The sequence below is a fragment of the Cricetulus griseus genome, assembly GCF_003668045.3.
Source record: "Cricetulus griseus strain 17A/GY chromosome 1 unlocalized genomic scaffold, alternate assembly CriGri-PICRH-1.0 chr1_1, whole genome shotgun sequence".
Lineage (NCBI taxonomy): Eukaryota > Metazoa > Chordata > Mammalia > Rodentia > Cricetidae > Cricetulus > Cricetulus griseus.
This window is the reverse complement of record NW_023276807.1, coordinates 193,837,509-193,861,153: the sequence shown is the minus strand read 5'-3', so window position 1 is coordinate 193,861,153 and position 23,645 is coordinate 193,837,509. Positions and strand designations below refer to the sequence as shown.

The following is a 23,645-nucleotide window of genomic DNA, read 5'->3' as shown; positions in this document are numbered from 1 at the left end:
AGAGAGAGATATGACAGGAATACACCCTGTCCTTCACAGTCACACAGTCTCATCATCCCTCCAACTGAGTGCCAGCATCCACAGTTCATCACCTGTCCAGAGTCTTCTAAGTGTCAGTCCACCAAAGGGTTAAACCTGTGATCTGTTCAACTGGTTTAGGATCTAATCTTGTCTGGAAACACCCCAGACACACCCAGAGGCGGGTCCACTAATCTCCCAGGAACCTCTTAATCCAATCAAGTTGACAATCAAGATTTGCCACAGTGCAGTTGTATATTTAATGAAGGGATGAAAGCAACAGGTATTTAAGGAATGGGTGGGCCACTCTGGGCTTTCATAAATCCTGTGTCTCTGTGAGCAGCTTATTGGGCCACTCGCCTCGTGGGATCCAGGTGACTGCAGTATGGATCTAAACTGCACTCTTGGTATGTTTCTATTTGTTTATTCCTGTGCCAATGCCCAAGGCCTGCTTTGTTTCCCCAGACCTCAGAACTTAGCATCACAATCATGATCTTTACACTGTTTGAGGGAGAATGAAAGAACTGGGTTTTAGTGGCAATATGGGTGGGTAAATGGATGAGTCTTTTGAAATTCTTGCAACTTTCAATTTACAATGACTGCTAGGTCTCTTAAAAAGGATGCTTCTACTTTGAATATTAAAGTTGACACCTTGGATGATAATACTTTTTATAAATTAAATAATTTTTCATTTTATTAAAACATGTCATTTATCCCAAAGTTCAACTTTTGCCTAGCAATCTAATTTAACCTTTCAGTCTTTAAAAAATATGTACTTGCTTCATTAATTTGCATGTTTCTAGTTCCCTCTGCTTTCTGTTTTCATGTACTATTGTGGAATTTCTGTCATTTCTTGTTTTTAGTCTAACATGATTGTCAGTGTTTCTGAAATCCATGTTTATATCTGTGCATGTCCTTATTGGCATGGCTTAAGACATATCTCTAAAGTAAAAATCCACACTCATCACTGTGTGTCTAGTCTTTCAGGATGGAGCATGCAAGGCAGTAGCTCATGCCAGGAAGGATGTCCTTCTCTTGTCTTCATTTATCTTTCTTTGCTAGGCCTACTGGAAAAAGAAGCCCGAAGAAGGAGAATCATTCTGAACCAGAATCAAAAGAACACTCTTCGTGCGTGGTTTGAAAAGAATCCCAATCCAGATTTAGCTACAAGGGGACATCTGGCTAAGGAGTTGGGCATCTCAGAGTCTCAAATTATGGTAGGCATTAGGCCTCTCTCAGAGTCAAGTTCTGGGTGATTCTCATAGGTGTGCTCTATTTTGCTAAGTTTATCCCTTATGCAATGGGAAGATAAAACAGAAACATTGCATAAATTTTATTGGAGGAAATATTGGTTGAGCCTGCACTGATGGGAAAGGACAGCCAGCTCATGGTTTTCTCCTTAGGAGATAATGAAATCATTATCTTGAGAATTACAGAATATAAGAAATTATGTCATCAGCATAGTAATGTAGAACCTTCCCTTGTGAGAGTGTAAGGAATAAAATTAACATCTGTGAAAAAATAGGGGAGTTAAGACCTCATAGAAATAGCTGGTTTGTAGGCTAGTACTTTTTTTCTCCTTTATTCTTTTCCCAATTCTTTATTAATAGTGTTATTTTATTTTTTTGATTTTCGAGACAGGGTTTCTCTGTGTAGCTTTGCAGCCAGCCCTGGAACTCACTCTGTAGACGAGGCTGGCCCTGAACTCACAGAGATCCACCGGCCTCTGCCTCCTGAGTGCTGGGATTAAAGGCGTGAGCCATGGATTCTTGGCAATTCTTTATTATTAGTTTTAAGTTAATTACGTTTTCAATTGGAATCATCCTTTCTGAATTCCTTCCAGTCCCTCTGGGCATCTTCCTTTTCCCTACCTACTTTAATCTTATTTTCTTTTGTTCTTTCTTTTTTTCCTCCCAGACAGGGTTTCTCTGTGTAGCCCTGGCTGTCCTGGAACTCACTGTCCTGAATGGCCTCAAACTTAAATCAGCCTGCCTCTGCCTTTGAAGAGCCAATGCTGGGTGTACCAGCACTCTTAAAGGAGTGTACCCCATACAGAATGTCACTAAATAGACCAAGATAGCTTTGGCCTAAAACTAAGAAAACTGTCTGCCTTGGCCTCTGGGGATCTGAGATTAAAGGTGTGTCACCATAACTCTTTTTCTTCCTCAGTCTTCTCCCTCTTCCTCTTCTTCCTCCTTCTTTTATAATCTCAAATGTCATTTACATAAAAGCATTGTGTAAAATTCTATATGGTTTATTTTAATAAAATCACTGATGTTATAGATAAAGATGAACTAGAGTAGTACATTGTATGATTTTTATCAAGTGGATTGGTATTTAAACCAGTGAAGAGAAATCTTTAAACTTTTAGAGGTGAGAAAATAAATCCAAGTTTTTGTACTTGATGCATAATCATTTGGTATAATGACTTGAATCTTTGGAAACCCCGGAGAGAGGAAATTTTTCTTATGTCTTGAAAAACTATCTTGGTATGGGAGATGGTTGACACAAATAATGCTAATGAAATTGTTCCATGTGGGCACACCTGGTGGCTGGGTACCTGAGAGATTCAAACTAATGAAATTGTTCCATGTGGGCACACCTGGTGGCTGGGTACCCGAGAGACTTGAACTGATGGAGAAGTTCAGAACCTTGTAGGGTATTGGTGGCTCCTGAGAACATTTATATCTGCTCATTAGCTGGAAGCTTCCAGCTGTTCATAAGGCTTTAATTTGAAAACTTATTTTGAATACCAAATCTGGAAAACATGTAGAGCCTTTGAGAAGAGAGCTTGGAATTGATGTTTTAGGTTTGCAAGGCCTATTCCTAGCCATTTGCCCAATAATGGTTGTAAATGCTAGAGTGAAGTATCAGGTTGTCCAAAGAAAATACTGAGAAATAACTAAAAAAAACAAGCACACTCCTCACATCCTCCAATAAAACCAAAAACCCTATAGTTTCTGTTTCCTTAACCATAGCAGTAAATACAGTTTTAAGCTTATCTTTGTTATTTTTAAGTATGTGTATGTGTGTACAAGTGCCCCAAAAGACCAGAGGTGTCAGATACCCTGGAGCTGGAGTTATGGGGTGGGGGGTTGTGAGCCACCTTATGTGGGTGCTGGGACTTGAACTCATTATGTGCCTGTGCTCTTAACTGCTGGGCCATCTCTCCAGCCTGTGGAAATAGTTTTAAAACTAGATGTTGGCATCCCTGGGAGTTTCCTTATTTCTGGCTTCCCCTGGAGTGAAATAATGTAAACTATACCCAGAAATTAGTGTTAACTCCACTGTTTTGTTGTCAATTCTGCCTTCCTATTTAAGGGAATTACTTTAAAAGATTAAGTCTATGTATCTTTCTCTTATGGACATGGTCTCACGGACAGATGCCCAATCAATTTGTTTAGTTGACATTGGAGTGGTCTAGACTGAGATGCATCCTGTGTCCCCCTCTCATTTTATTTCCCCATGTAGACTTGGTTTCAAAAGCACAGAAAAATACAGAAACAAGGGGAGTTTGATTGTTGCCTTGAAGAAAGCCAAACCCAGGGACAAGATAAACCAAAAGGTAAGACCTACAACTGTGTGTTATGGAGAAATATTCTGTACATAATGCTTAGACCAGGAACAATTATAGACAATTTTTTAAAAATGATTTTTCAAGACAGGGTTTCTCTGTGTAACAGCTCTGGCTGTTCTGGAATTTACTTTGTAGACCAGGCTGGCCTTGAACTCACTGAGATATGCCTATCTCTGCCCCACAGCACTAAAGGCCTGCACTACCACCCACCTGACCATTACAGATAATTATATTCTGGGAATGCTAGGGTCAGAGATGTAAACATTATCTCACTGGGTGTGGTGGCTGTAATCCTAGCCTGGGGAGGTAAAAGGAGAGGATCAAGAAAGTCCAAGGTCACTTCTGGTTACATAGTCTAGCCTGGGCTACGGGAATGGTCTCTTAGCAAGAAAAGCTTCCCTTTCCTTATTTCCATGCTGTTTAGTGATGCTGTCTCCTGCCACCTCTGGGGTTTCACTTCATGGACAAGACAGGTTAAAAGGTTCCTTGGTGGTATGGGGTGGAGCATCTTCTAAGAGTAAAAGTGGTAAGAACAATATTTAAGATGTTTTTTTAACCTCCAAAGTTTGAATGTGAAAAATGACTTGCAAACCCTGCTGTGTGCCTATGCTTTCATTAGTTAAAGAAGCTGGAAGGAGCAGAACACACTTCACAAAATTGCAGATTGATACTCTAATTGAAGCTTTCGAGAAGAATCGATTCCCAGGGATTGCTACCAGGGAAAAACTGGCTCAACAAACAGGCATCCCGGAATCCAGAATTCATGTATGTTGCATAGGTTCTCTGTCTCTGTCAGCTTATTTGTCCTTACTGTAAGCTGCTTCCCTCCTGAGCTGTTGCTGGACCAATGCAGGCTATTTGGGGTTGTCCCCTTTGCTCTAGGTGTGGGATGTAGACACTTGGTGTTACAGGCCACATCCTGTAGAAACAATTGAATCAGACATGCAGAAGTGTAGGAAATAAAAATCAGCTTGCAGGGTGGGTGGTGGTGCACACCTTTAATTCCGGCACTCAGGAAGCAGAAGCAGGTGGATCTCTGTGAGCTCTAGGCCAGCCTGGTCTACAAATCAAGTTCGAGGACAGCTAAGACTGTTACACAGAGACATTCTATCTTGAAAAGCCAGGAAGGAAGGAAGGAAGGAAGGAAGGAAGGAAGGAAGGAAGGAAGGAAGGAAGGAAGGAAGGAAAGAAGAAGGGAGGAAGGAAGGGAGGAAGGAAGGAAGGAAGGAAGGAAGGAAGGAAGGAAGGAAGGAAGGAAGGAAAAAGCTAGGTGAGATTGGGAAAGCTGGAAAGCCCCACTTGTTTTGAGAATATAGTCTTTGTTAGTGTGTCCAGTCCTCAAAGATACTGGAAATACATACCAGAGGATGAGGGTGTTGTCTTGTATTAGAATGTTAATTAGCATCCAGATCTTCTAAGCATGGGATGTCTGCATACCTAGCCCCCAGCTTACCTCTGACTGTACCCTGAGAAATCTAGAGCACTGTTTGACCACTTTGAGAATCCCTGTTTTTGTATATTATAGAGATCAATAAGCATGCTTCCTAAGCATGCCCGTAGATAATCCTATCAGCCATGTGCTTCTATGCCCTCTGGAAGTTCCATGTACTTAGATATTCCTTGGTGGGCAGAAATTCACCCTGCCCTGAATCAGCACTGGGGATCAGAGGGGTGGATTCTAAATTTCAATCATGGTGTTCTTTTACCCATGGCCATGTGCCATGTCTTACTTAGTCTTGATTGTCAACTTAATTAGATTGAGAAACACTGAAGATTAGTGAAGCCCATCTCCAGGTGTGTGGGTGAGATGGGGTGTTCCCAGAACTCATTAGATCAGAAGAACTCTGAGCTAATTACTGCAAAGAATCTATTCAAAGTAAGAATGGATTGTTGGGAGGTGGCAGAGATGTGGAGTGTGGGATCTAGTTGGAGAAAGTCAAGTACCAAGAACCTGCATTTGAAGAGTTTGGTCCTTGTCCCCTTGTCATTTTGCTTAGCGGCAAATTATAAGAAACAGGTGGAGTCCCTTCTGCTATTCAGTACTCTTTTTTTTTGGTGTGTGTGTTTTAGATATGGTTTCAGAACCGGAGAGCTCGGCATCCAGACCACAAACATAGCACTCAGGCAACTGCTCAGCTGCCCCGGAACAGCCAGTGCCCTGCCCTGAAGGCTACTGGTCAATCTGCTCCTTCCAAAACTCTCACCAGCAGCTTGTCAGTTACACCAGCTCTTTCTCCACCCCACACACCACTTGGTCCTTTGGATCTCTCTATGGGCCGTCAGAAGCAGTTATCAAGGACCACAGTACTCCAGCCCTCCCAGGTTGTACAGGGAAGGGGTGATGGTCAGAATTCTTCAGTGTACACTGGCCACTTATCACCTATAATAACTCCAGGAGAGGAGGGCTTCCATACTCAGGCTCCTTTAAGGCCCCTAATCCAAGAAAGATGGCAAGATCCCAGGGAGAACAGTGGTTTGGCTGTACCAACCGTAGATGATTCTACTCAGGTTCCAGCTGTCAATCAACACTTTCAGGAACTGAACCAGAAAGACCTTTCCTTTCTGCAAAACTGGGATGAATGGCTCCAATCAATGCTTGCTGAATGGATACCTGCCAAAGAATACTGTTCTCCTGGTGAATCTGAGCTGCATCCGTGGCAGGTGCAGCTTCAGCAGCCTGCCAGTGTCTCTCATGAAGTGGACAAAACTCCACAGCAGTAGTTTAAGCCTCAGGCCTTTTCTATTGATTCCCATTGAACATGGGTTTTCAGGAAAGGGTCTCATCTTTGTGCATCCAGGCCCACATGTGGATGACTGTACACGGCTTGGAGAGATTCTCAGAAGATTTTCAGGTTCTCTTTCACAGAGGGAGAAGTTCATTAGTGACTCAGATTCAGGAGACTGTCAAGCTCCTAATCCAGGACATCTGTCCTTGGGTGTGAAATCAGAGTGAAGAATAAGTGTATTGAATTATGGAACTAGTTTAAGTCAGTAAACAGCATAAGCCACTTGGACACACACAAAAAAAAGCAGTTATTTTTACTTTTAATTTATTCTTGAGATCTGGTCTCACTTTTATTCTGGCTGGCCTTGAACTCTTGCACTTAGGTCAGTCTCCTGCCTCTGCCTCCTGAATAGCTGGCACCACAGGTACATGCCTCCATGTTCAGCTTGGTTTTAATTTTAATTATGGTTTAAAAAAATCTGTCAAAACTGGTTTCATTTATTATCTGCTAAGTTTTGAATCTGAAGTATCTTCCAGGAGCTCATATTTTAGATGCTTGCTTCTCAGTTTATGGTGCTATTTTGAGTCTGTGGAGTTTGTAGGAGGTGGGTTCGAACCAGCAGAAGTAGGCCAGAGGCGGGTCTTTGAAAGTTACCCTCAACATGTGAGCATTCACCGTATGTACGGTCCTGATGCATAGACCAACTCATTTCACCCTGCCTTTCTGTGACAATGGGCTAAAGTATTCTGAAAAGAACCCAAATAAAAAACAATCTTGTTTCTAATTCAAATAAAAAAAATCTGGAAAAAAAAGAACCCAAATAAATCACTGTTCTTGAGTTGCTTCTAGTAGACGATTTGGTCATGGTGAGGTAAAACTCATTGATACTTACTGGTTACCAGTCATTTACTCAGTGTGTGGTACAGAGATACTATGTTATTACTGGTCACTGGCCAGTACACACCGATAACTTTCATCTTGCAACCTGAAACTCTACACTCATTTGAGTCACTTGAGCAATCATAACAATGCCACAGACTATGTCTCAAGTCACAGAAAATTTATATTTTCATAGCTGTAGAGGGCAGAAGTTCCTTTGGCAGGTGGTTCAGGGTGTGTGTGTGTTGGGGGGATAGAGGATGGGGACAGACGCTTTCACTGCTTGGGGATTTCTGAGTTCTCAGTCTTTGGAGCACATAACCTGTGCTCTGCGCACGAAAGCATTTCTTCTCTGCTTTTAAGGGTCATACACATGTGACCTCTCTTAATATCGATTACATGCATATTTAAAGACTTCATCTGTAGATATAGTCCCTTTTCAGTTAAGGCTTCATCATATGCTTAGCTCCTAACACTATGGAACACTGCAACCTCCTATTTTCCCCATCCCTGGGCCCCATCAACCATGATTCTACTGTGTGTGTGTGTGTGTGTGTGTGTGTGTGTGTAGTGAGAGTGGGGTGAGGGGTAAAGGCCAGAGGTTGATGTCCAGTGTCTTCCTCTTTCTCCATTGTAATCAACACTTTCTTTTCAAAAGATTTTATTTATTCTTTTAATGTGTACATGCATGTGTGTGTGCATGAGGAGGGGGGGTGTTATGGTCCTAAGAGAGCAGGCATCTGTGGAGGTCTGGGGTATTAGATGCTTTGGAACTAGAGTTTCAGGCAGTTGTGGACCATCTGACATGGGTCCTAGAACCAAACTTGAGTTCTCTGGAAGAGCAGTATTTGCTCTTACCCACTGAGCCATCTCTGCAGCCCATCAACAGGGTCTCTTGCTAGACTTGGAGCTTACTGGAGATAGACTGGCCAGCTAGCCCATTGTTGATTGGGATAGACTGTCTGGGCAGCTAGCTCTATTGTTGATTGAGATAGACTATCTGGTAGGCTAGCCCTATTGTTGATTGGGATAGCCTCTCTGGCCAGCTAGCTCCATGTTGATTGAGATAGCCTGTCTGGCCAGCTAGCCCCATTGTTGAGGTAGACTATCTAGCTCTAGGGATCTCCCTGTCTCTGGTCTCTAGCACTAGAATTCCAGGTATGTTTGGCACCTGGCTTTTTCACATAGGTTCTGGAGATCCAAACTCAGGTCCTCATGCTTGCACAGCAAGCACTTTACCAAGGGAACCATCTCCTGCGCCCCACTGCTTGCTGTTTCTGTGAGGCTAGCTACTCTAGGTCCCTTAGATAGGAGGATTTATAATACTATTTGCTTTTTGTAGTTGGCTTATTTTTATTGGCATAATATTCTCAAGGTGTATTTTGTGGCCTGTGTCAACATTTCCTTTTTCTCCTATGGAAAACTTACATTATACATGTATTCCCCATTTTGTCTGCCAGTGGAATTTGGGTTGCTCCAATCTCTTAGACATTGGAAATGATGCTACAATGAATGACAGCCTGCAGATAACTTTGAGATCCAGTTCTTTTACTTACTGTATACAGATCGTCCTTCATTGATTCTCAACTATGTCACGCTGGAAATCAGTAAGATCTGGATCTTATAATGTCTAGTTAAGCTGTTATACTGTTCTCTATAGTGACTGGCTCATTTATTTACATCCTCAGCAATTCCTCAGCTTTGGTAGTGACTGTTCTTTTATTTATTTATTTATTTATTTATTTATTTATTTATTTATTTATTTATTTTGGTTTTTCAAGAGAGACAGTGTTTCTCTGTGTAGCTTTGGAGCCTATCCTGACACTCGCTCTGGAGAGCAGCTGGCCTTGAACTCACAGAGATCCGCCTGCCTCTATCTCCCGAGTGCTGGGATTAAAGGTGTGCACCATCAACACCCGGCAGGTAGTGGCTGTTCTAATGGGGGAGAGGTGGTAACTCATTCTACATTTGACTTGGGGTTCTCTAATGGTGTTGTGTATCTCTTCATGGAGTTACTCAAGTTTGCTCACTACTTAGGGAAGTATTTGTTGAATTCTAAGCATTTATAATATATATATTCTTGTTTGGGGGGGGAGGGCTTCGAGACACTGTTTCTCCGTGGCTTTGGAGGCTGTCCTGGAACTAGCTCTTGTAGTTCCCCCTGCCTCTGCCTTCCAAGTGCTGAGATTAAATACATGTGCCACCACCGCCTGGCCGTAATATATATTCTTTTAACTTTTATGCGTAAGTGGTTTGCCTTCATGCATGTATGTGCACCATGTAAATGCCTGGTGTTCTCATAAGATCCCTGGAATTGTAGTTACAGATGGTTATGAGCTACCATGTGGGTACTGGGAACTGAGTCTAGAAAATTTTCTCTGTCTCTTTCTTTCCTTTTTTTTTTTTTTTAAATAAGATTTACTTATTTATTATGCAGAAGAGGGCACGTCTCAAAACAGATGGTTGTGAGCCACCATGTGGTAGCTAGGGATTGAACTCAGGACCTCTGGAAGAGCAGCCAATGCTTTTAACTGCTGAGCCATTGCTCCAGCCTGAACCTAGAAACTTTGCAAGAGCAACAAGTACTCTTCAGCCTTCTTAAGATTATATCCTCAGGCTGGAGAGATGACTCAGTAGTTAGAAACATTGGGTGCTCTTCCAGAGGTCCTGAGCTCAATTCCCAGCAACCACATGGTGGCTCATAACCATCTGTTATGAGATCTGGTGCCCTCTTCTGGCCTGCAGGGATAAATCAATCAATCTTAAAAAAAAAATAAGATTATATTCTCTATATTAGCCTCTTCCAAGATATAATTTTCAATAATCTTTTCCCATTCCATAACTTGCTTTTCACTATGCTGTGTGCTTTGAGGGTCATGAATTTTAATTATGTGTTTGTGTGTTCCTCCATGCTGGAGATTGAACTCAGAGTATTGCACATGCTAAGTGCACGCCTTACTACTGATACACTGCCTCAGGCCCGAGTTATGTTTGAAGTTATCCTACTTGTATATTGTTTTTGTTGCTTACGCTTCAAGCAGTAATTCAAGAAATCATGACCCAAACCAGTGTTATGGGGCTTCTTTTTCTGGTGCTTTGAGTTGCAGTTGGATTGTTGACTTGAGTTCTTTTTCTTCTTAATATGTAATTTATTAATAAATATGCACATATACAATAGTGGCATACATACACAAAACAAGAGTGAGACAACAAATATGAGTTTAAGTGTGTTTCTATTACATGCTGACTTTTACTAAATATGAGTGTGTGTGTGTGTGTGTGTGTGTGTGTGTGTGTGTGTATGCTGGTTGGGAGTTGCTTCTCTCATGAAGACTGAACTGAGATGATCTCACTTACACAGCAACTGCTTTTACCCTATGAGTCATAGTTCTATGTGCTGACCTTGAATCTTTAGTTACACATGTAAGAGTGTTATAGCAGTTCCAGATCTAGTATTTGGGGGAATCTCTTTGTTGGTTTCCATAATAGTGAGACCAAGGTCTCCTTACCCTTCCACATCCTTGCCTAATCTGATGGCTTTATTTTTTATTTTTCTACAGATTTATAATTTTACTTTTATTAATGTGTCTGTGTCTGTGTATGTATATGTCACTTATGTGCAGGTGGCTGTCGAGGGCAGGAGGACCCATTGGGTCCCCTGGAGCTGGGGTTACAGGTGATTGTGTGCTGCCTGCTGTGGGTGCTGGGAACCTAACTGTGGTTCTTTTGAAGAATAGAAAGGTGCTCTGAATTGCTGAGCTGTGGGTGACTCAAGTCCTTTGCTCCTTCCCCTTCCTTCCTTCCTTCCTTCCTTTCTTTCTGGTTTGGTTTTTTGAGACAGGGTTTCTCTGTGTAGCTCTGGCTGTCCTAGAACTTGCTCTGTAGACCAGACTTACCTGGAACTCACAGGGATCTGCTGTCTCTGCCTTCAGAAAGTTGGGATTAAAGGCGTACACCACCGACTGGCATTGCTCTTCTTTTCCAAATGATCACCTCTGACTGAGAAGAAATGCAACCTCACATGGTTTTGGCTTTTGTTTCCTTAGTGGCTAAGGATACTTCCCATTTGTTAACTCTTGCTATTATGTCCTGTGCTTTTAAAAATTCTAGATTATGTCTTCAGCTGTCTTTTCTCTGCTTCCTTCTTGCATCTGAGAGATTCAGGGCTTTTTGCTTGTTTGTTTTGTTTCTTTTCTTTCTTTCTTTCTTTCTTTCTTTCTTTCTTTCTTTTTTTTTTTTTTTTTTGGCTTTTCGAGACAGGGTTTCTCTGTGTATCTTTGGAGCCTATCCTGGCACTTCTGGAGACCAGGCTGGCCTCAAACTCACAGAGATCCGCCTGCCTCTGCCTCCTGAGTGCTGGGATTAAAGGCGTGCGCCACCATCACCCGGCTGTTTTGTTTCTTGAGACAGGGTTTCTCTGTGTAGCCCTGGCTGTTCTGGAACTTGATTTGCAGATTAGGCTGGCCTCAAAGTTAGACATCCACATGCCTCTGCCTCCTGAGTGCTGGGATTAAAGGCATGTGTGGCTTTAATCCAGGTTTCAGGTCTTATGTTAAGGTCTTTGGTACATTTGGGGTTGATTTTTTGTACAGGGTAAAAGATAGGGATCTAGTTCCTGTCTTTTGCATGTGGACATCCAGTCCACTCATTAAGAAAGATTTTCTCCAATCTATATTTTTGATAACTTTGTCAAGAATGTGATGGCTAGCCAGGCGTTGGTGGTGCACACCTTTAATCCCAGCTCTCTGGAGGCAGAGGCAGGCAGATCTCTGTGAGTTTGAGGCCAGCCTGGTCTCCAGAGCGAGTGCCAGGATAGGCTCCAAAGAAACACAGAGAAACCCTGTCTCAAAAAAAAAAAAAAAAAAAAAAAAAAAAAAAGAAAGAAAGAAAGAAAAAGAATGTGATGGCTGTAGCTATATGCACTCATTTCTGGGTCGTTTTTTGCATATATGTTTTTAAAAATTATTTTGTAGGTTACATATGGCTAAGCATGCATGTACCACAGATAACAACTTTTGGGGATTTGTCCTCTCCTTTCATTATGTGTGTCTCAGAGATCAAACTCAGGTCATCAGGTGTGGCAGCAAATACTACCTGCTGAACAGTCTCCTGGGTGCTCTGTGTATTGTGAAGCCAGTTCCACACTGGCTGTGTTATTCTGGTTCTGCAGTACCCTGCAGGCATGGATTGTAACACCACCAGCTTTGCTCTTTTGTTCAGGATTACTTTGGCTACGCATGATCTTCTGTATTCCCATATGAATTTAAGTATCATTTTCCATGTTTTTGTGAAGAAAGTCACTGGAATTTTGATGTGCTTGTTTGCTTTCAGTAATATGTCCACTTAAACAATATTAATTTTCCTGGTCCATGAATGAGGTAGGATTTACCATCTTCTGGTATCTTCTTCAACTTCTGGTATCTTTTTCAACTTAATTTCTCAGGGCTTCCTAGTTTCATATAGAGGTCTTTAACATCTTTGCTTAAGTTTGTAATTAGGTATTTTTATTGTATTCTATCTATCTATCTATCTATCTATCTATCTATCTATCTATCTATCTATCTATCTGTTTTTCCAGACAGGTTTTCTCTGTGTAACAGCCCTGGCTGTCCTAGAACTTATTTTGTAGACCAGGCTGGCCTTGAACTCACAGAGGTCTGTCTACCTGTAGAAGTCTCTGCAACACCAGTGCCAGCAGAATAACAATCCACATGAGGCAAGAAGGAAATCCAGTTCAGCACAACTTAGTTAACCAGCATTGGTTCAAACTTCTAGAGTCTGACCCTGAGCAGTTTATTTTGGTCATATTTAAGTAGAGCACAACTTTGGAAAAACAGTTTTCTGGTGACAATGATTGCAATAAGGCTTAAGGCATGACTGCATTGAAACTCTTTTGCAATGTACATGTGAACTCTTCCACAAGGATAGGTTCTACTAACTGAGAAACAATATGCAAGATAAAGGTGTAGGGAGGAAGAGTCTGGGTAAACATCACAGTTTGGGGATTGGAGTGTGGCCTGGCTGTACAGATCACCAGGCTATTAACTCCATCCATTCCCAGCTCTTTGGGCAGAAACAGCATCATTTCCATTCAAGAGACAACTCTGCATATTTAACATTCCTGGTTTTGTGAGTGCTGATCTGTGAGCACAAGGACTTCAGCTCTCTGCATCTCCCCATTTCCAAGAAAACATAGTGGCTGTAATAGAGGCCATGGTTGAATGCATTGCCTCCATGGCTAATCTAATTAAAATGGACAAGCATAAGAGAATTGTAACATTAGCTAACAGAAGACCAAGGAAAGGGGAAAGCTTTATTAACCATGATGGCCATTCATGGCTACATTCAAGGTCACTTGAGAGATTTTTATCTATCCCTTTTTGTAAATCATTAATTTGATCACCAATAGTGTGAGAAAACTCTGATATGTTAAAGCAGACACATTCCAGAAAATTGTTCACCACCAGCATTAATCTTGGACAACAAATAATCCATAGTAGTTCTATTTAATAAAACTGTAGTCCTCAATTTACTCATCTCTTGATTAATTTATGCTAATACTTTTGCTGTAATAGTGACAAGTTTTTCTTTTTTTCTTTCTTTTTTTAACCAATTTACAGGCCATCTTTGAGACTTCTCTTTGTACTCCAGTAACTAATCCTGGAATAGACGATAAAAGTGCTGTTGTGGCTGCAACCATTATAGGATCCAATAGATGTCAAGATTCATCACAGTTTTCATGGAGAGCTTTCTTAATTCTATTGATCACTTGCTAACATTTACTGAGCAAAACTGGGATAATACAGTCTCTCCCAAATAAACCTTTATAACCTTCAGGAAGGGCAGTGTAGCATTTTCTCAAAGATGGTTGTTTGCCATAAGGAAGGGTGTGATTAGAGGTAGGATTGCAATATGGAGAGATGTAAGTCCATTTAAAGCACAAACGATGTGATAAACACCACTGACAGGAGTGTCAGGAAAGCCCTAAGGATATGGGTGTGGGTGGATTCTATGTTGTCCCCTGTTATTTGTGCGTAGTGCATGTGAGTGACTCCTATGCCATCCAGATTTCTTTTTAAGAGCTCAGGAATATATTGAACTCCTCTGATACAAAAAGATTGGTCTGGGTGACTGTCAGGTGCCAAATGAAGTCAGAGGTTATTTCCTAAACCACTGGCAACATATAGCACTATTCTAGGTACAGTAGCAGCAACTCTAGTAAGCAATACATCAGGTATTCTATTTTTCATCCTCATACAACTATAGTTTCCACCATCGGATAGTTTATTTATTTATTTGGTTTTTTGAGACAGGGTTTCTCTGTGTAGCTTTGGAGGCTGTCCTGGCACTCCTCTGGAGACTAGGCTGGCCTCGAACTCACAAAGATCCACCTGCCTCTGGCTCAGAGTGCTGGGATTAAAGGCATGCACCACCAACGCCTGGCTGGATATTTTATTTTTTTAAAAATTTTAATTATTGAGAAGAGATCTGGAACCAGGGAGATCTCCAAGGACCTACAAGGATGACGCGATCTGACAATCCAGGCAATGGTGGAGAGGATAACCTAAAAGCCCTTCCCCTAAAATGAGATTGATGACTTCTCTTTAGGCCATCCTAGAGCCCTCATCCAGTGGCTGATGGAAGCAGAGACAGACATCCACAGAAATACACTGAGCTGAAACCGGGAATTTAGTTGAAGAGAGGGAGGAATGAAGAGCGAAGGGGTCTGTACCAGGTTGGAGAAACCCACAGGAACAGGTGGCCTGAACAAGGGAGAGCACATCGACCCCAGATGCTGTCTGGGAGGCCAGTACAAGACTGATCCAGACCCCTGAACATGGATGTCAATAAGGAGGCCTCTGCACTCCAGGGAGCCTCTGGTGGTGGATTAGTATTTTTCCCTGGTGCAAGAAGGGACTTTGAGAGCCCATCCCACGTGAAGGGTTACACTCTGGCCCTGGACACATGGGGAAGGGCCCAGGACCAGCACAGGAAGATTTGGTGGACTTTGCAGAGCCCCCATTGAGGGCCCTACCCTGCCTGGGGAGTGGTGGGTGGATGGGGTGGGGGTTGGGGTGGGGAGGAGGGATGGGGGTGAGGGGAGGGAGAGGAAGAAGGGACTTACATGTGAAACAAGCTTGTTCCCTAACTAGAACTAATAAATTAAAAAAATTTAATTTATTTATTATGTATACAGTATTCTGCCTGCATGTATTGCTGCAATGCAGGCCAGAAGAGGGCACCATAGTGCATTATAGATAATTGTGAGCTACCATGTGGTTGCTGGAAATTGAACTTAGGACCTGTGGGAGAGCAGTCAGTGCTCTTAACCTCTGAGCCATCTCTCTAGCCCATATTTTTTATAGAATTTAACTGAGCCATGTTTACTATGGTTAAAAGGTACCATGCCATTTAACTTAATTCTGTTTTGGTTAAGAGGAATAAATGTTTTAAACCAACTAAACAGCAATTATAAAACTTCTTAGTCCAGCTGAGTCATCTACACATCACTGCATCTTTTTACTTTTGTACTAAATAGGCAATGGTGGGTCTTCAAAATATTTGAATAAATTTTTGTAGGATAAAAAATTCCTGAGGGTATATAGGTGTATTCTGGTTATCAGAAACTGACTTAGAGATGCGTGTGTAACTAATGCCTTTGCTAACTGTTCAACACCAGGCTTCTGGGAAATTTTAAATAAGTAACAACTTATGTCTGATGAATATGGTATATTTGAAAAATTAGGCTTATAAATTGCTCAGGTTGTAAAGATTGTCTTTGCTAACTACTCAAAACCAGGCTTCTAGAAAATTTTAAATAATTAGCAACATACGTTTGATGAATAAGATATTTGTCATATTTGTTACTATTGCTGTGATGAAACATCACGATCACAACAACTGGGAAGAAAATGGTTTATTTGGCTTACATATTCCCATCACAATTCATCATTAAAGGAAGTCAGGACAAGAACTCAAGCAGAGCAGGAAGCTGGAGGCTGGAGCTGATGCAGAGGCCATGGAGGGAGCTGCTTACTGGCTTGTTCCTCTTAGTTTACTCAACTTGCTTTCTTATAGAACCCAGGACCACCAGCCCAGGGATGGCCCCGCCCCACCCACAATGGCTGGGCCCTCCAGCATCATTCACTAAGCAACTGCCCCACAGCTGGATTTTTTAAAAAAAGATTTTATTTATTTATTATGTATACAATATTCTGCCTCCACGACAGAAGAGGGCACCAGATCTCATTATAGATGGTTGTGAGCCACCATGTGGTTGCTGGGAATGAACTCAGGACCTCTGGAAGAACAGACAGTGCTCTTAACCTCTGAGCCACCTCTCCAGCCCCCCACAGCTGGATCTTATGGATGCATTTTCTCAATTGAGGTTCCCTCCTTTCAGACAACTCTAGCTTGTGTCAAGTTGATATGAGACTAACCAGCACAGTATGTTTAATAATTAAGGTTTATAATTTCCTAGGGTCTCATGTTGACAGTAGCTGACTTAAAGGTAGATATTTAGCTTCTTTGTTTTTGCTAACTTTGTTAATATTGGGGTATTATTTGGGTAAACTGAGTCTTTCAAGAAACTGTGACAGTCTGTAATGGTGCACTATGAAATGATCAAAGCAGTAAGGTTCCCAGTCTCCCTGTGGACTGTATTTATGATTAAAGTTTTATTTTGATGTTAAAGGAGCTTCAATTAAATCTTTAATTCAAATATTTAGGGCTCACACAACATGGATGAAGCTGTAAAATGCTAGTCTTACATAAGCTACTAACTTGTAATCTGCTGAAGATAATTAAGACATGCAAGTTAATTCTCGGTCACTCTATAAATGACCAAATTCTTTAATATGCTCAGAACAGTGTTCGTAGCCATGCCAAGTACAAGTGTAATTCATTGCGATGACAAACTTCACTTAGCTTCCTATATATTGTTTTCGATGTTAAGCCTAAAATGAGTAAAATAAAAACAAGTAAAGTTTGTTTAAAATCAGGTATACTTAAAAGATAATGGTCCTAAAATCTTCAGAGATCTGCTGAATGTGGCATTTAAAGTGTTTAATGAAAAAGCTTCCCATGGTAGACAAAACTGCCACCTCCTAACTACAACCCTAAGGTCCCCAAAGAAGATAACAGGGCACAGATGACTCCATCTGGATTGTGGTAATGCTGACCACTGGGCAAAGACCCCATGCCCTTGCCTACATCCAGAGCCCTGCTCAAACTGTGGACACTGTTGGGTTGACTGTTCTATTCTACCTTGCCAAGGTGGGCCAGTTTTCCCAAGTACCTCCTCCACAGAAGAGTCTCCGAAACCTTCTGGGTCTGGCAGCCAAAAGCTAATGCTGTCAGTGTGACAGCCAGTAGATCTATAACTTTTGTCCCCCTCCCCCTCCATGAAGCCATTGAGACCATGGGAGCCTAGGGTAAGGGTCCACCACAGAAGCCTAGGTTAACTGTCCAGGTAGCCATAGGTCTCTGTCTTTTTAATTGATACAGAATCTGTTTGGATTATACTTCCTGCTGCAATTCACCCTTCTCAGATCTCTGATGGTGTTGACAGTTAACTGTAGCTTTGTCAGTTTAACGGTCACACTGCTGCTACCCACTCAATTCATTTCAAATGTAAAATCAGGCCTCACTTTTCCAGACCCATTTATTAGGTCTGCTAAGAAAGGCAGGGAGGTAGAGTTCACCTGGCTGGCAGACTTCACAGTGAAAGAGATAGACTCACAAACCAGGTTTCAATGTAAAGTTTTACTATTTCCTTTACTTAAAGGAACTTGCTTCATAATGACAGCTCTCAGTAATCACCCACCTGTGTCTCATGGTAAGTGACTGGATAAAAGGAAAGGTTTATAGTTTGTGTAACTTGTGAGGGTCTAAGAAAGAAATGCAAGTTATAAAGGTCAAAGGAAGTGATTTAAGTTTTGTAAAAACTAGAACTGTTTCAGATTTCTCTCCCTCTCTACGCTATAGTAAGACTTGTAAAGTTCAGAGTTTAACATTGATCAATGCAGTTCTGACAGGCAATTAATCTAGCCATGGTAAAGCACTGCTACTGTTATCCTACTCACAAGCTCAAACACGGAAATTTCCTTTGGTTGTCTTCTGAGTATAGACTTAAAAGTGCTTCTCCATTGTGCTAAAAACCACTGTTAAATTTATGTATTCAACCCCCTGGATACATAGGAAAAGTGTTCATGCTTTTTTTTTTTTTTTTTTTGGTTTTTTGAGACAGGGTTTCTTTGTGTAGCTTTGGAGCCTATCCTGGCACTTGCTCTGGAGACCAGGCTGGCCTTGAACTCACAGAGATCCACCTGCCTCTGCCTCCCGAGTGCTGGGATTAAAGGCATGTGCCACCAATGCCAGTGTTCATGCTTTAAACTCAGAATAATATTTTTAGATCCCCAAGATTTTTGTGACTCAAAGGCATAATTCTACTGCTTTTTCTACAATGAGGATTTCGGTACAGATTACAAACAGTGGTAATGCTAATTACTATATGTAACACTTTTATCTCTTTTTATGCACTTAAAAATTATTGTGTCAGGGAGTTGAGAGACTTGGATTCATCTCTAACAGGTCTAGCTGACCCCAGATAAGTACTCCTGTCAATCAACAGCCTAAGTTTCCTGGCTTGCCTATTCTCTGGGTTGGTGGTCGGATTTCTCTCTTTCCCCTGGTCTTGGGTTTCCTTCTGTCCCTTATCAACTTTGAGGACCAAGGGCCTGGAAGTTTCGAATGTACACCCAAGATAAAACCCTTCCCCTAAGCTCCTTCTGGCCGGGCTTTGGTGGCTGGCTCCTTTAATCCCAGCACTCCGGAGGCAGAGGCAGGTGGATTGGCTCTCTGTGAGTTCAAGGCCAGCCTGGTCTCCAGAGCGAGTGCCAGGATAGGCTCCAAAGCTACACAGAGAAACTGTCTCTAAAAACCAAAAACCAAACCAAACCAAACCAAAACAAAAAACCAAAAAAAACCCAAAACTACAAAAAAAAAAAAAAATTCTGTCCCTTGTCTATATCTGTCCTAGCAGATTTCCCATCAACAACAGACTGCAAACTACTCCAAAACTGCCCACAATGTGGCAGCCTCAGCTGTTCCTTCAGAACCTGCACCCCAGATGTCCCCAAAGCAGCCTGCAGTTCACTAACCCCAGGTGAAGCTGCACATCCGGTGAAACAGATGTTTCCAGCCTGTGCCCCTTTCTCCATTCCTGGCTTTGACCAACATTCCAGCCTCCTGAACCCCTGACAAAGATGTCACAATTCCAGCTCAGAAGCAGTTACAGAAGAGATTACATCACCCCTCATCATCAACAAAAGGCTGGGATGTCTGATCCCATGGAAACCTGGTACAAGTGTCACTCAGTACCTGTGGCTCCTCCCAGGAGTTCTCACCCTAACCTCTACCCCAAACCTCTCCAGCCCAGGGACTGGGCTTCCCTTCCCCCAGCTTCTGATTCTTAGATAACTCAGCCATTTTCACTCCATGCCCTCTTTGGTTCCCTTTCCTCTTAATCCTGGCTGACTCACTCTGGGCCTCTTGATCCAGTGCTTGCCTCCCCTTCCTCTCCTCTCTTGCTCTCCCCTCTCATGGCCCAGTCTATTCTGCTGTCCATGTCCAGTGTGGACTCTTCAGATGCCTCTGGCTGTCCTCTTCCTCATATCTACAATAAAATCTTCCCCTCAATCATGCCTAGGAGGGGTCATGTCCTCATCTGCATTCAAGAGGCAAGCAGTTTTACCCACTGAGCCTTTTCACTAGCCCCTTTAGGTTTATTTTTTCCTCCCAAACTTTTGCTTTCTTGGTGACTTTCCTATCCAAGATTTGAATTAAGTCTTGATTTTATTCATCTGTCTAGTTGTGTACTCTGTGTGATGACTGATCATTTAAAAAGTAGAGTCGGGTGGGGTGGTGGTGGCACACACCTTTAGTCCCAGCTCTCCAGAGGCAGAGGCAGAGGGGCAGAGGGGCAGAGGGGCAGAGGGGCAGAGGGGCAGAGGCAGGTAGATCTCTGTGAGTTCTTCAATGTTATTTCAATGATTTCTGGGTTTGGTTGTTGAAAATTTATAAGCATATAGGATAGGTGTATCATTTTGCTTGTTTATATTACTTTATTTCTATATCCACAGTTAGTGTGTTTGCTGGGATGAGAATTCCTCCAGTTTTATGACGACGTCTGCTTAGTGGATCATTAGTTGTCTTTTGAGCTCTCATTTTTCATGACTTCTCAAAGGACAGAAAGCAGACTGCTGCAACAAGAAGTCATTAACAAACCAGGTATGTAGACTATAGGCAAGAAAAGCTCCAAACAGTTATAGACATTTACACCCCAAATATGGATAGAATGGGAAACCAAGATCATTATAGAACAAACTAGGATTTTGTTTTTAACAATGAAGAAAAATGAAAGTACTGATTTAGCACTTTGGGTGGGGAAAAGAAGGTAAGCTAGAAAGGAAGGAAAAGGTGTGGGTTGAAGGTTCTAGAAGCCACAGTGAGAGGAGAGCAGTGTAAACAGTTACAGGCAAACAAATATGACAAGGTGGGGGGGAGGGGGAGGGAGAGAGAGAGAGAAGAGGACAGCAGAAGTGACAGGAGAAGAGAGAGAGAGAGAGAGAGAGAGAGAGAGAGAGAGAGAGAGAGAGAGAGAGAGAGACTCTGATTCTTACAAAGGAGACACTTATGCTTCAGGCTTTTTTACTTAGGATATAGGGTGGGAAAACTGGGAGGTAGTAAGTTATTTTCTCTCTGAGTCCAAACAGGTCAGACCAGTAAGTGCCTTTTGCAGGCTGGGTTCTGTCTGATCCTGCCCTGATGCCCCTGCCTCTGTAGCTGTCAGGATTCTCTGTGCATGGGTTCAGCAACACAGTGAGCCTAGGAATATGCCCTTAAGCCACACCTGCCAGCTAAGCCTATGAACTGCCTGTTTGGCTGTCCCTACACTCACTCTGCTAGTGCATGTGTGGGAAATATCTGTGTGGTGCCTGTGTCTCCACCAAAAGTCTCCTAGAAAGCCATCAAACTGAAGCAAGATGCTCAGTGTGGAGGGGAAGTCACCCCAGGGAATGCTGACCTAGCTGACCCATCCCAGTTTCTATTTAATTCACACACTTCAGGCCTCATTTCCTTCCTTTCCCCACAGGCCAGGTTGCAGTTCCCAGCAGCCAGCTAACACCACACTCCAAGTAGACCTGTGACCCAGGGTCTGTTTGCAAGCCATAATCAGTTTCCTGTGCTCACACTAATTTTCAGAGTGGTTGCTTAGGTAGCCAATGGAAAGGCTTAGAAATGTTATTAAAAAGGAAAGACAATGGCACATGCCTTTAATCCCAGCACTTGAAAGGCAGGCAGAGGCAGGTGGATCTCTCTGAGTTCAAGGCCAGCCTGGTCTACAGCGTGAGTTTCAGGACAGCCAAGGCTACACAGAGAAACCCTGTCTTAAAAAAAAAAAAAGTTCCTTTTCAGGCTGGAGAGATGGTGCAGAGGCTAAGAGCACTGACTGCTCTTTACGAGGTCCTGAGTTCAATTCCAGCAATCACATGGTGGCTCACAGCCATCTACAATGAGATCTGGAGCCCTCTTCTGGCATGCCGGCAGAAAACTGTATACATACAAATTGAAAAATAATAATAGTAACAAAAAAGCAAAGGCTTTTGGCCCACCAAAAAGTTTTGATGGTAAGACCTCTCTTAAGGTATTCCCACATCACACCACCAGAGAGGAAGCTGTGGAGCACAGGGGTCTCCCTGAGGGTCTGTTTACTGCTCAGATCACAGATCTGTCTACACGTTTGCAGGCTGCAAATTGTGCTTCTGTGAAACTACTCTGAGGCTCCCCTTTGTTCTTTGCCTCAAAGCCCCAGGGAGGGGAACTTTTGCATTCTCTATTGTTGTCTAGAGTTTGATGTTATGGTCTCCCCCTCCCTCTCGCCTTTTTTACTTTGTTTCTCTGTGTAGTTCTGGATGTCCTGGAACTTACTCTGTAGACCAGGCTGGCCTCAGACTCAGAATCTGCCTCCCTGCAGAATGCTGGTATTAAAAACATGTGCAGTCTTTTGTTTCTTTCACAAATCTGAAGTTCAGTATTTGTGGCTTTCACTTGGTCACTGTCTACTGTTTATACTTGTTCCCTATGCCTTTATACACACACACACACACACACACACACACACACACACACACACACACACACACACCTGCAACTTTCCCAGCAGCCACACACCTGATGGTTGCTCCAGGAGTGGGAAGATTTAGGGAAGGTCTGGGTTTCTTTAATTCAGCAGCTTTCTGAGTCTTCCAAAGCTTCATGCTCTGTAGTGTTCTCACCATTTCCCATAGCACATGTGTGCATGCATGTATGTGTGTGTGTGTGTGTGTGTGTGTGTGTGTGTGTATGTGTGTGCTGTGTGTATGTGTTGTATGTGCACATGTGTCTGCTGCCATGTGTCTGTCTATGAGCCTGTGTGCAGAGAAGGATGTCAGGTGTTCTCCTCTATCATTCTTTATCTTATTCCTGTGAGAGAGGGTTATCAACACAGCATAGGGCTAGACTTGCAGTCAGTAAGACCCAGTGATACTCCTGTCCCCTCCTCACAGAGCTGGGCCATACTACTGGCAGGCTTTTTGTACTTGTGCTGGGGATTTGAATTCAAGTTGTCATGCTGGTATTGCGAGTCCTCTTACCCACTGAGCCATCAATCACCAAGCCTCCTCCTATGCTTTGTGGTATGTTACATTACAAATTTTTTACTTCCATAAAGATCCTTTGTTCTCCTTTCCTGTGATTATAAGACCTCATGCTTGTTAGTGAGCAGTGTTTGACTACTGAGGCACATCTTTAGCTCTCAAGACCCTTCAAAGTGCACAGGAGAGATGGCTCAGCCTTTAGAGCACTTGCAAAGGACAGTGGTTTAGTTAGCTCACTGACTTCATTGATGGTAATTTTTGAAATATTTGTGGGAACATGCCCATCTCAGGACTACCTGTGGATGAGTTTCTGTCTCAAATAATGCAAAATACGAAGTAAAGAAAAATAGCATTCTTTAGATGATTAGTGGAGGGCAAGTAGATTCTCAAAGGGGTGTTAGTTGTTCTGGCACCAAAGGAATTACAGTATTGCCAACAGACACCAGGTGGCGCTGTGGGAGGCACCATAGGCTGCAGAGATGAGCCCAAGCAAAGCTTATGTGAAAATCTACACACACAAGCCAGACCAGGCTTAGGGGACCCACAGTCTATATCCTGGTAGACTGATTATATCCCCCTAAAGAATGCCGTGCTGTTGAAACTGGGAGAAGCTTTTGTATTGTTGTTTCTGCCGTTTGTCAAGTGCTCAAATTCCACAAGAGAACACAGGCATGAAAACAGCAGAGGATGGCTCAGGCAGGTTCCCACTTTTTCTCTTCCACACAGAGGAGAACTCAGATGAGAACA

At 42.5% G+C, this 23,645-nt stretch overlaps 1 protein-coding gene across 1 annotated transcript; it reads left to right on the top strand.

Annotated features, from left to right (window-relative positions):
• Positions 1-403: 403 nt before the first annotated feature.
• On the top strand, positions 404-6,316 carry LOC100755269 (double homeobox protein B-like). Its single transcript, XM_027389065.2, has 5 exons — positions 404-425; positions 1,081-1,235; positions 3,490-3,583; positions 4,215-4,360; positions 5,666-6,316. The coding sequence occupies exons 1-5, from the start codon at positions 404-406 to the stop codon at positions 6,314-6,316; spliced, it is 1,068 nt and encodes a 355-aa protein (XP_027244866.1).
• Positions 6,317-23,645: the final 17,329 nt, after the last annotated feature.